Source organism: Littorina saxatilis, unplaced genomic scaffold, assembly GCF_037325665.1.
Source record: "Littorina saxatilis isolate snail1 unplaced genomic scaffold, US_GU_Lsax_2.0 scaffold_2004, whole genome shotgun sequence".
Classification (NCBI taxonomy): domain Eukaryota; kingdom Metazoa; phylum Mollusca; class Gastropoda; order Littorinimorpha; family Littorinidae; genus Littorina; species Littorina saxatilis.
The window spans coordinates 4,422-16,432 of record NW_027126095.1 but is presented as its reverse complement, the minus strand read 5'-3'; the positions used below and the strand labels follow the sequence as shown (position 1 = coordinate 16,432).

The 12,011-nt window shown below is 41.1% G+C and overlaps 1 protein-coding gene across 1 annotated transcript; it reads left to right on the top strand.

Moving 5' to 3' along the window:
- The first annotated feature begins 7,325 nt into the window (after positions 1-7,325).
- LOC138954534 (dual specificity tyrosine-phosphorylation-regulated kinase 1A-like) lies at positions 7,326-9,181 on the top strand. The gene has a single exon (XM_070326354.1). It carries the CDS (start codon positions 7,471-7,473, stop codon positions 8,755-8,757), a length of 1,287 nt encoding a protein of 428 aa, XP_070182455.1. The 5' UTR covers positions 7,326-7,470; the 3' UTR covers positions 8,758-9,181.
- Positions 9,182-12,011: the final 2,830 nt, after the last annotated feature.

The following is a 12,011-nucleotide window of genomic DNA, read 5'->3' as shown; positions in this document are numbered from 1 at the left end:
TCGTTTTATAAAAAATGTTTTTATTTACAATTTTCTGATTTTTAATGACCAAAGTCATCAATTAATTTTTAAGCCACCAAGCTGAAATGCAATACCGAAGTCCGGCCTTCGTCAAAGATTGTTTGGCCAAAATGTCAATCAATTTGACTGAAAAATGAGGGTGTGACAGTGCCGCCTCAACTTGTACAAAAAGCCGGATATGACGTCATCAAAGACATTAATTTTATCAAAAACAAGAAAAAAACATCCGGGGATATCATTCCCAGGAACTCTCATGTAAAATTTCATAAAGATCGGTCCAGTAGTTTAGTCTGAATCGCTCTACACACACACACGCACAGACAGACACACACACACACACACATACACCACGACCCTCGTCTCGATTCCCCCTCTATGTTAAAACATTTAGTCAAAACTTGACTAAATGTAAAAACTAACAAAAACACACAAAAAACAATCAAACAAACCAGCAACAACAACCCTTGAAATTAATAAAGATAATATAGATCAATCTGACGAAAAGATAGACATAACACATATCAACCCGAATATAACCAGGCTCGATTTGCCATGCTGCTGTAATACCCCGTAAATCAACGTGAAACTTGTGACCTGAGCGACGGACTGACCTAAATCACACAGGCGGAACGAACAGACAGATGCTCTTTAGCGCTGCACATTTTTTTTTTTTACTGAAGCTTGTGCTGACCAGTGTGGAAGGATGAAATGTCTGCCCGTTTTAAAGTCCGGCGAAATCTGTATACTGGGAAAATGTGTCCCTTGCATTGACTTTGAGTTCTAGGAACATAAGTCCCTGCGTAATGTTTTCTAGCAAAAATTAATGTGTTCTACTTGCTTGGCTGGAAAGTCCTCAGAGGAGCGTTAATATCAGACTTGATATTTTCCGGACAGAGTCCGCTTTTTTCTTCACAATTGAAGTGATAATTAAAGTCATGCATGTAAACATTGTTACTAATTTTGTTATTATATATATCTTAGTATCCACACACACACACACACACACACACACACACACACACACACACACACACAGACTTGTGTGTGTGTGTGTATGTGTGTGTCTGTCTGTCTGTCTGTCTGTGTGTAGTTTGCTACTTTTGTACATCGCCGTGAGCTCCAGTTAGAAGGGACGATTCATAAGTGTTCATTAGTATGACACACGAAGATTTGTTTGTTCGTTCATGGGCTGAAACTCCCACGGCTTTTACGTGTATGACCGTTTTTAACCGCCATTTAGGCAGCCATACGCCGCTTTCGGAGGAAGCATGCTGGGTATTTTCGTGTTTCTATAACCCACCGAACTCTGACATGGATTACAGGATCTTTTTCGTGCGCACTGGGTCTTGTGCTTGCGTGTACACACGGGGGTGTTCGGACACCGAGGAGAGTCTGCACACAAAGTTGACTCGAGAAATAACTCTCTCGCCGAACGTGGGGACGAACTCACGCTGACAGCGGCCAACTGGATACAAATCCAGCGCGCTACCGACTGAAGCTACATCCCCGCCCACAAACAAACAAATCTTTCGACACAACGGCGATGTACCAGCACCCCCCCCCCCCCCCGCCAGCAATCCCCCCTCACCCCTTGAATCCGATGTCCTAAGGCAGCAAGCGAAACGGCGAGCAGAGTTTACGTATCGGTTGGTGAGTCATGCATGAGCGGTCATCTCTTTCACTTCTTGTCAACCGGTTTCTATTATCGTCTTCAGGTTGTGATCACCACCTTTTGGATCTGAGGCTCAAGGTGTTTCAAGGTGTTAATACGATATCGGCCATTGAGAGGCATGAGGGGAGGGGGGGGGGGGCGGTGGTGGTGGTGGTGTCAAGACCCTGGTTAACACGCTCTGTGGTTTTGAATGAACACGGAAATTGAAGTCAAAGTTGTGCGTGAATCCATCGAATCACAGGTGCCCTGACAGGAGAAACATCCGCCAGCATCCATCGCAACATGCGTAATTGCGCTGTGAGTGAGCATCGAGGTTTTCAGTCATTCTCTGTCCATCGAATTGCAAAGATCTTTGAATTTCAAGCCATGGAAGTCATGAAGAAATCAACCTGAGCGGAAAAAAACAGTGGTAAGTTATTGCCCTATCACTGTATTTTAATTTTTTTTTGCACTTGAAGAAACGAAGATCTACGTTTGAAAAGGAAATGAAAGCTCGCATTTATCGAGGCTGCTCCGAAACGGTGAAAATCACTAGAAAATGTATCCCTTATACATATAACTCTTTTTTTTTGCAGTCATCAAGTGTAAAATGTTTGATTGTTCCAGTCTTCAACCTTCGTATTCAAGTTTATATTGATGTTGTTAATTATTGTTACCAAAGGGATAATGCCTTTTTTTTATTTGACCGGTTTAAGATTCGTGTTATAGGAAACTGTGGAATTTTGTTTAATGATTAATGCAGTTATTAGTGGCTGCGTTGTTTCTTTCTTTATTTGGTGTTTAACGTCGTTTTCAACCACGAAGGTTATATCGCGACGGGTGAAGGGGGAAGATGGGATAGAGCCACTTGTCAATTGTTTCTTGTTCACAAAAGCACTAATCAGAAATTTGCTCCAGGGGCTTGCAACGTAGTACAGGCACGTTTCATGATATTGAGGATTGCAGTTTCCCCCTCACACACAATATTCCAAAATAATAAATAGTCAAACAGGGGCCAAAAAACAGTTTGCACCAAGAGTTCAACTTTTTATCTATCCAAAACAGTAAAAACAATTATATGAACATTCGTATTTCCAAGATGATTGGCGTTCCAAGACGCTATATCCTAAAACCCCCAAAACATGCTTTTACAACTTCAGTGCATAATAACTGCCCAAAGGTGCTGTTTAAAGCAACCATTGATAATAATTTTTAACATACTCCTTGAACACATTAAGAAAAATGGTTAACTTGCAAATAAAGGGACAGCATTGATCAGAACAATGGTAAGATAAAGGACGCTACTTATATTTTGTACATTTTTTATCTTTATCGTTTCCTGTAGACCTCAGAAGTTCTAGCCAGCTTAAGAAATCATTCTAAAATCGAAAAACAAACATCTATACATTTTGTGCGCAGAGTAGATTGATATTTGACACAGTCACACAGACATACGTGGGTTATGGGGCAACCCTACCCCCTAAATTTGAAAACGGGGTCAATTTCTTAACTGCATGCATTCAGCAAAACAATCCATAAAATTTTTTTTTTTCACAAATGAACCTATGACTTTAGAAAAGCATTCAAAAATGCATATATACAACGCTTTTTCTTTGGTCCCAATTCAAGGGGGTGTGCTATTCTCAGGTAACACTGTGAACGCTCAAATGAGACTTGGTCACATGTCAAAAAAGTAATCCCCCCTGTTGTTCATGGTTGGTTGGTGGGATTTTTTTTTATCTGAGCCATTGGCAAGCATGAAATGTCATCAACATTAGGAAAGACATAATATCTCCCATTGTCTTTTGCGCGCAAACACTTCACACAGATCTCCTCTCGATCTGGCCCATCGGGGAAATGGGTTGACTTGGGGATGATCACCGCCCTGTATCTCTCCACCTTTCCATCCATGCTGACAAAGTCAGCGGTCACAAAGTCCCCAACTTGAATGTCTCACTGTGGGACAAAGAACCTGGTTTTCACGACTGGCACCACATGGTTGGCTGATCACGCGGCATCCAGTGGCGTGTTGTGGGTAGACGTCCATTGGACATAAATTGGGAAGGACGTCGCTGGATCATCTGGTTTGCATACTTTGTTGATGTACAACATTTAGTCAAGCTGTCGAACTAACAGAATGAAACTGAACTCACTGCATTTTTACAGCAAGAGCGTATACTCGTAGCATCGTCAGTTCACCGCTCGATGCAAAGGCAGTGAAATTGACAGGAAGAGCGGGGTAGTAGTTGCGCTGAGAAGGATAGCACGCTTTTCTTTATCTCTATTCTTTTTAACTTTCTGAGCGTGTTTTTAATCCAAACATATCACATCTATATGTTTTTGGAATCAGGAACCCACAAGGAATAAGATGAAATTGTTTTTAAATCGATTTCGGAAATTATGTTTTGATAATAATTTTTATATTTTTAATTTTCAGAGCTTGTTTTTAATCCGAATATAACATATTTATATGTTTTTGGAATCAGAAAATGATGAAGAATAAGATGAACGTAAATTTGTATCGTTTTAAAAACAAATTATTTGTTTTACAATTTTCAGGTTTTCAATGACCAAAGTCATTAATTAATTTTTAAGCCACCAAATTGAAATGCAATACCGAAGTCCGGCCTTCGTCAGAGATTGCTTGGCCAAAATTTCAATCAATTTGATTGAAAAATGAGGGTGTGACAGTGCCGCCTCAACTTTTACAAAAAGCCGGATATGACGTCATCAAAGGTATTTATCGAAAAAAATTAAAAAAATATCCGGGGATATCATTCCCAGGAACTCTCATGTCAAATTTCATAAAGATCGGTCCAGTAGTTTGGTCTGAATCGCTCTACACACACACATACACACGCACAGACAGACACACACACATACACCACGACCCTCGTCTCGATTCCCCTTCTACGTTAAAACATTTAGTCAAAACTTGACTAAATGTAAAAATAAAAATAAAAAAAATGGGATAGCGGCGAAACGGGATTGCGCCAAAATGGGATGCGGTAGTAAGATGACGCTTGGCTTGTGAAATGTCGCCAAAATGGGACGGCGGCAAAACGGGATTGCACGTAAATGGGATATTGCGCGAATTATAAACGAAGGAGTAGGCCCTAAGTTTCTCGTACGAGATGTTTACTGGGAGTAAATATTTGGGGAGTAAAAATTTAGTTCTTTGTGGAGTTCTTTTTTTGTACACGATTTTTACTGGAAGTTTACTCCGGAGTCAATTTTTCGTGGAGTAAAAATTTCGTGTTACACCGGTTCATGACCGTTGTGGTAACGAGCGCACATTACTGTCTCCATATTGTGTTCCTACGAATCGAAAGTACGATCGCCAAGCCCTTCTGTCATTGAAGGCAACGTTCGATATTTCCGTCTGTCAGCGTCGCCAACGTTCGACAGATTGTACTACTGTTACTCACAAACTTTCAATTTACACAATGAAATGCCAATAACATGCAAACACAACAATGGGAGACGAAGGAAAAACCTACTAGCGATTGAAATTATGCAAACGAACTCACAAATCCCTCACTTTCCGAATGCAAATGCTGCAAATCCGTATGCGTGCGTCGCTGTGTCGAACGTTGGGTTGACGAACGTTGCTGACAGACACCACAAAACTATTAAGGCACTAAAAACGATTAAATGGTTTACTCACTGGGTATCGCATTCCTCTTTTTCTTCCTGCAGACGATATGAAGCGGTTGAAACGTCGTTTCCGATGAAAGGCTCGGTTATTTCCGTTAAAAACGAAATTTGCCGAACGTGTGATTCAGTCTACAGACACCGGTCGGATCACAACAAAAATGTTCATTCTTTGCGATTTTGTGATACTGTTGATGATACACCTGCTTTCCAGTGAAGAACATCAATAAAATGATGTTCACAAGCAAGAATAACAGACAAAAGCACGCGATGTGTAAAATTAGGCTTTGCTTTACAAACAAAGCACGTGTTTTTTTCACTGACAGACACTTTCGGTGGCGATTGAAAATTTTTCCAGAAACGGTTTTATGCTCCCATTTGATATTTTTTCCCTATTTTATCTAATCAGAGACTAACCTTGTGTATTAATTGAATTAATAACCCCATTATCATAAGTTTTGTGTGTTATTTTCGTGTCTGCTTGAATCACACTTTGAGATGGGGTCATGTGACAGAAGGAAATGGTGTCTGTCAGAATTCACACGTTCGCTTCGAAAAACTCGCTCAAATAATTGCTCAAACACAAACATTTTAGCTTTTATTTATTTTTTTGTATTGCAAATACCATACTTACTCATGCCAAGCAGAAAAAAATGATGAAAATCAACACAGTAAGCAAGTAATTTGAAGGCAAAGTTTACACACATCAAAGAATCTGATTACCGTGAAACCTGCCTACAATGTATTACCTTACTGGGAGAATGCAAGTTTCCAGTACAAAGAAATTAACATTTCTTACATACTACTTGACTAAAATCTTTAAAAAATTTTGACTATATTCTATACAAGAAACACTTAACAAGGGTAAAAGGAGAAACAGAATCCGTTAGTCGCCTCTTACGACATGCTGGGGAGCATCGGGTAAATTCTTTCTCGTCCCAACCAATATGGGACTCCCCCTAACCTGCGTTGTGGATGTGGAGGTGTATTTGCCCGGTTTCGCGCTGTTCGCTGTTAAAACGTCTTTGTGTTTTTGTGCGCTGTTACAGGTAACACGGGGTAGCCTGAACTTTGTGTCGATTTTCAACAGGTGTCACTATTTCAACACAGAGAGAAAAATTCCATTAACGCACCTGTTGCACTGCATGTGTCGGATCAATTTGAATAATCTTTTCACTCGCTACGAACGATCGATAAATATAAGCGAACTTAATTTCAAAGTATGCACGGCAAATGCTTTGGGGCAATGTTGATCTTTTTAAGACTTTTTCGAAAATGAAAAAGCTAATCACTGTAAATTGGGCTAAAACTCTTCGATCACTTTATCCATCCGTTTTTCAGAGTTTCCCAGGTGTAAGGGACAATACAAGTAATTGTTTGCCCAAGCTGCTTCTTCATAAAACTTTCGGTTCCGTTATACGTACACACGCACACACGCACGCGCACACACACACACACACACACACACACACGCGCGCACACGTACGCACGCACGCACGTACGCACGCACGCACACATACACACACTCACACACACACACAAATACACACACACACACACACACACACACGCACACACACACGCACACAAACACACACACGCATTCACACACACACACACTCACACACACACTCACACACACATACACACCCCCCCTCCCCCACACACATAGTTTTTAGCTTGGCAGCCCTTCGTAGATTTTCACTCAGAGTCCCTTTGCTCATCCTGTTTCGGTTAGTAGGAATTCGCTAGTTGTGCGTTCGCTCACTTGGCATGATTATGTTTAACACAGTATACTGTCCGTTAGTTCGCACGTGCTTTCTAACACGCAGAGTGAGATCTGTTCATATTTGTTGAACACAGCTTTACGTTTCTTTTCCGTCGCGTTATATTACTGACCCAGCGCTTCACTGAAGAAACATTGGTTTTTGAGTTGTTACATATGATTTTTAGAGCTTTTACTGATGGTGGCAAAATAGCAGTTTTTTTTTTTTTTTTTGAATCAGCTTTTTTTTCAATGAGATATTAGGGCTTACAAAATAGCAGTGTTATATATTTGTACCCTTGCTGGCGTTGTCTAAATTGAAGCTATATATTGTTCGTTCAGATTGAAGACAGATCACAAAGACAGCCACATCAACAACATGCGACCAAAAAGGACAATTGCATCCAGTAAGAAGTCTGTGAAAACTCTTCAAAGTGGCGCCAAGGATACAGCTTCTCAAAAGTCGTGTGGCGCCAGTATTCATGCCATTCGGCCTGAATTGGTCAACGTTGACACTAATTCTGATGTTAAATCGGACTGCGCTACTGAAATAGACATGGACAGTGTTACTGATACTTTCAATTGCATGTCTTTTGATAATGTCCAGAGACAGCAGAGCAACGCAGACAATTCTGGCGACGGATGTTGGATTGATGACGAAAATGACGCAGACGAAAGTGACGTAGAAGACAGTGATGACGTCGACAGATACAAGATATTATTCCGTCTAGGATCAGGCTCCTTCGGTGATGTCCACAAAGCCTACGACACGAAAGACAGAGAGTACGTAGCAATCAAAAAGATAAAGGGCATACAGGGAATAAACAAGAAAACTCAAAGAGAATTGACCATTCTGCAGCATGTGCACGTGCATGACCCAGAAAACAAATACGCCGTCAAGCTGAAAGACCACTTCTCACGAGAAAACCAGCTATGCATGGTGTTTGAACTGCTCTCCGACAGCCTGCGTGCAGCTCTGGGAAAAGCTCGAAGATTCACCATGGAAAGAACCAGACTTCTTGGTCAACAGCTATGCGAAGCTTTGGAGTTTTTAGCAAAGCCTGAGGTCGCTGTCATCCACGGTGACTTGAAACCGGAGAACATTGTCTTCCACGGACCCGACTGTAGCCGAGTGAAGCTGGTTGACTTCGGGATTTCCCAGTTTCACCGGAAAGAGACGATCTACGAAGGCATCCAGTCTCGGTACTACCGCGCCCCGGAAGTGACGCTGCGACTTCCTTCCGGTCATGCGGTGGATGTGTGGAGTCTCGGTTGCATCCTCGTGGAGATGCTGACCGGTCAACGACTGTTTCACGCATCGGACAAGACAGAGCAGATGAGAAAAATCGTAGCTGTTCTTGGACCTCCGTCCAGACACGTCCTCGACAGAGCTCGAAACACTGCGACTTACTTTGACGTTCTTCCGGACGGAACGTACACTCTGATGAAGACCAAGAGCAAGAAACGCCCGTCTTTGGTGATGATGAGAAAACTGGACAGCATCCTTGGCGTGAGGAAGTCCGGTGGACATGGGCAGGACGGAGGTCAGCTGGTCAAGTTCAAGGACGCTGTTCTTCGCATGTTGGACTACGATCCTCAGACTCGGGTGACCGCCAGCCAAGCTCTGCGACATAGGTTCTTCGCAGAATACAACACAATGCATTAAATGTCATTGTATTCTGCAAAGTTTGTTCGAATGATGATTAAGGTTGATTCTGTTGGATTGTGTGTGGGCTTTTCTTTTAAACACTGACAATTACTCCCTCGCCAACACCTTCGTCAGCACCGGCCACCAGACTTGAGTTGACCAGAGAGGCACGACGATCACTTGTTCTGCTTGCTCTTGCTGCACTCTCCTTCACAGCCGCAGAATCTGACTAAACGGAGAAAGGCATAGAACTGTACATTTGCGGGAGGGGAAAATATTGATGTTGTTGTGCAAATTAGTCAGTGAGAGTGTGTGTTTCCATTGCACTTTTGAAATTTGCATTACATTTTTAGCGAAAAATGGTATTACTTATATAATAGAGGAAAACACTCAGTCGTTTTTATTAGCTATTTGTTTTACCATCGCCACTTAACCCCGCCTCCTCCCCTCCCCCCTTTGCATCTTTCTGTCTCCTTCGATACCCCCCCCCCCCTCCATTTCCGTCCGATTTACTAGCCTTATGTCCCAGCTCCTTCACTTGAGTTGTAGATGGCAAAACCGACCATGGAAAAACGGTAGTCGTGGGGACTCAAGGGAAGTAACTTATTGTTTGCAAATGCCAGTCTTTCCGGGAACAATGCCGTAGTTTTTGCCCTTTTTTAAAAATTGTTTTGAACGCAGTGCTTCCACTTTTAATTTACGAGAGTGTCATTCTTTTATGTCTACATCTGTTTCAATGTATCTGAGTAGTTTTACGTCAAATGGCACGCCAGCTCCGACTGACGCTAGTTATTGAGGAACATGATTTTATTCGTTACAAAGGAGTGTGTGTAAAAGTGCAATTCAATGGAATAAAATCTGTGAATACTTAAAGGACCAGACCACGCTGTTTTAAAGGTTATTAGAACCACTAACCGATGACTGAAGGTTAGAGAAATGCACCTAAAGATTCCAAAAATGTAAAGAAATTCACCGATTCGTAGCTTAATCATTGTGATTTAATTAAAAACGTTCCGCCAAATTCGTCTGCTAAACGAGACTTCGAAATGGCCGCCAGTAGACGAGAACCGGCTGTGACGTCACTTAGTGTTTGGAAACCGAAAGTTACAGCTTACGCTCAAGTGGGCGTTTGCCTAAATCGAGCATCAACAGCACGCCGAAGGAATGCGCACGGCTGCTGATAGCTATGAAGTATAGAAAAAAGGTTCAGGCATCAGTTGTCACCTTTTTCCGATGGGCTTACAACTTCTGCAGCAAGACTGATTAACTGGAAACGGCCAACACGATGTGCTGTGTTTCGCGACACTTTCTTCCAATGCGAACGCAGTTAAGCCGGCAAGAAAACCTGGCACACACAAAACAGCTGTTGCCTAACGCAGTTCCAGTTCGAGTCCGACAATTGTTGACCACTCACAGGAGGTCAGAAACCGGATACCAATGTCATCAGAACGATCTGCTTTCACTAAACGCAGACGAAAGGAAGTGAGTACATGTATACTGAATGTGTTCTGTAAGGGATAGGGGTTCAGTGTCACTGGGCGTTTTTGTCAGACTGACAGTATTTGTAGTGGAATGGCATCTGTTCCTAATTTTAAGCACATGTGTTAAGATTACAGATTAAAACATATATATATCTGTTACTACATGTCCGTCCCCATGCACCCACCTTAAAGTTCCCTCTCTCTCTCCCTCTTTTACACTCACCTGGGTAATCGATGAGTCTCAGGTTTAATCAGTGTCCGTCCATATACACATAGACATTCACACAAACACACACACGTTGTTATAGTTGTTATCTAATTCAGTGTTGTATTAAATAGATAAAGAAATCGTTAATACAGCAAGCTTGCATGAATAATTTGCTGTTGTCCTTTTTTTCAGATCAGGTTCTGTAATACAGTAATTATAATTAATACAAGTACAAATTCATGTTTGCAGTCATACTCATAGTGTGTGAGTGTGTGTGTGTGTGTGTGTGTGTGTGTGTGTGTGTGTGTGTGTGTGTGTGTGTGTGTGTGTGTGTGTGAAAAGCACTTTGATACTTAAAACATCTGTGTTATTTGATTTTATTACAAAACTGCAGTCAGAATATTAAGCAGACCTATTCCAACAATACATTTTGATCAGCAGTAAATGTAATGTCAAATTATGAACAACAATCATGTGAGCAGATATATCTAACAGAAACAAATAGTCTAGCAAAATAATACAACCAAGTACATGTGTGGACATCATCATCCACATAAAAAAATTGATTGTAGGAAGAGCACTCTGTGTTATTACCACTGCTTCAGTCAAACTGCCAGTTCAACTTTATCTCTGTGGGTTGTTTTTTTCTCTCAGAGTAACATGGGGAAAAAAAACCTTTAAAAAACTTGCATGCTACAGAGCTGGATTGTTTCTAGTGATCATGCAGCATGATTTATCCGCATAGAAAACTACTGAAACACCTAAACAGAAATAACAATGTCTACAGAAAAAACCCACTGTTTGATTGCTGTCTGTAGTACTCCTCTTGCTAACAGTGGCATTAAAATAATTAAAACTAAGCTATGCTCTCTTGGGGGGGAAAAAGTGCTCTAAGTACTTTTTGTGTCTACATAGGCAAAACAAAACTATGCAATGTTTCAGATTTCCTGACCCACCCTATGTTTTTCCTCCTTATCCTGGACTATTTTGGACTCTTACAAAAATGTAGGCTACTTCAAAAATGACAAATTTTAATTTTGCAGGCTTACAAGGAAATTGACTCTTCTCTTACAACCAGAATACACCATGATTTCAAGCAAATAAAAAACTACATGCACCTGAGAAAAAAAAAACTTTAATTCAAGAAGTTAGACCTCCTAACCCCAGCTTTTCGATTCAATTCAATACGTTGTTGATGTTGATTATGGAGCTTAACGTCCTCCCAGGTAACTAGGGACCTATATTGGGGCATGATTTTTTATACAATGTTAAAAGTGTAGGGTGTAATGGGGGGGAGGGGGACTGGAGGGTGACGGGGTGTAGTCGCTAATAAATTTAAAGGTGCGTTTATTATCTAATATACCAGACATTTTGTTTTGGCTGGTGTACAGAATAACATCACATAAAATCGCACTCGTAAAACATACAAAACACATAAAATGTACACATCAGTACACACATAACCCAAACCACACATATCCATACCAGCACCATCACACACATATCCACATACATACTCTAGTTTGTACATTATAAAAATAAATACATTATGATTAATATCATTACTAGTCAACTTAAATTAA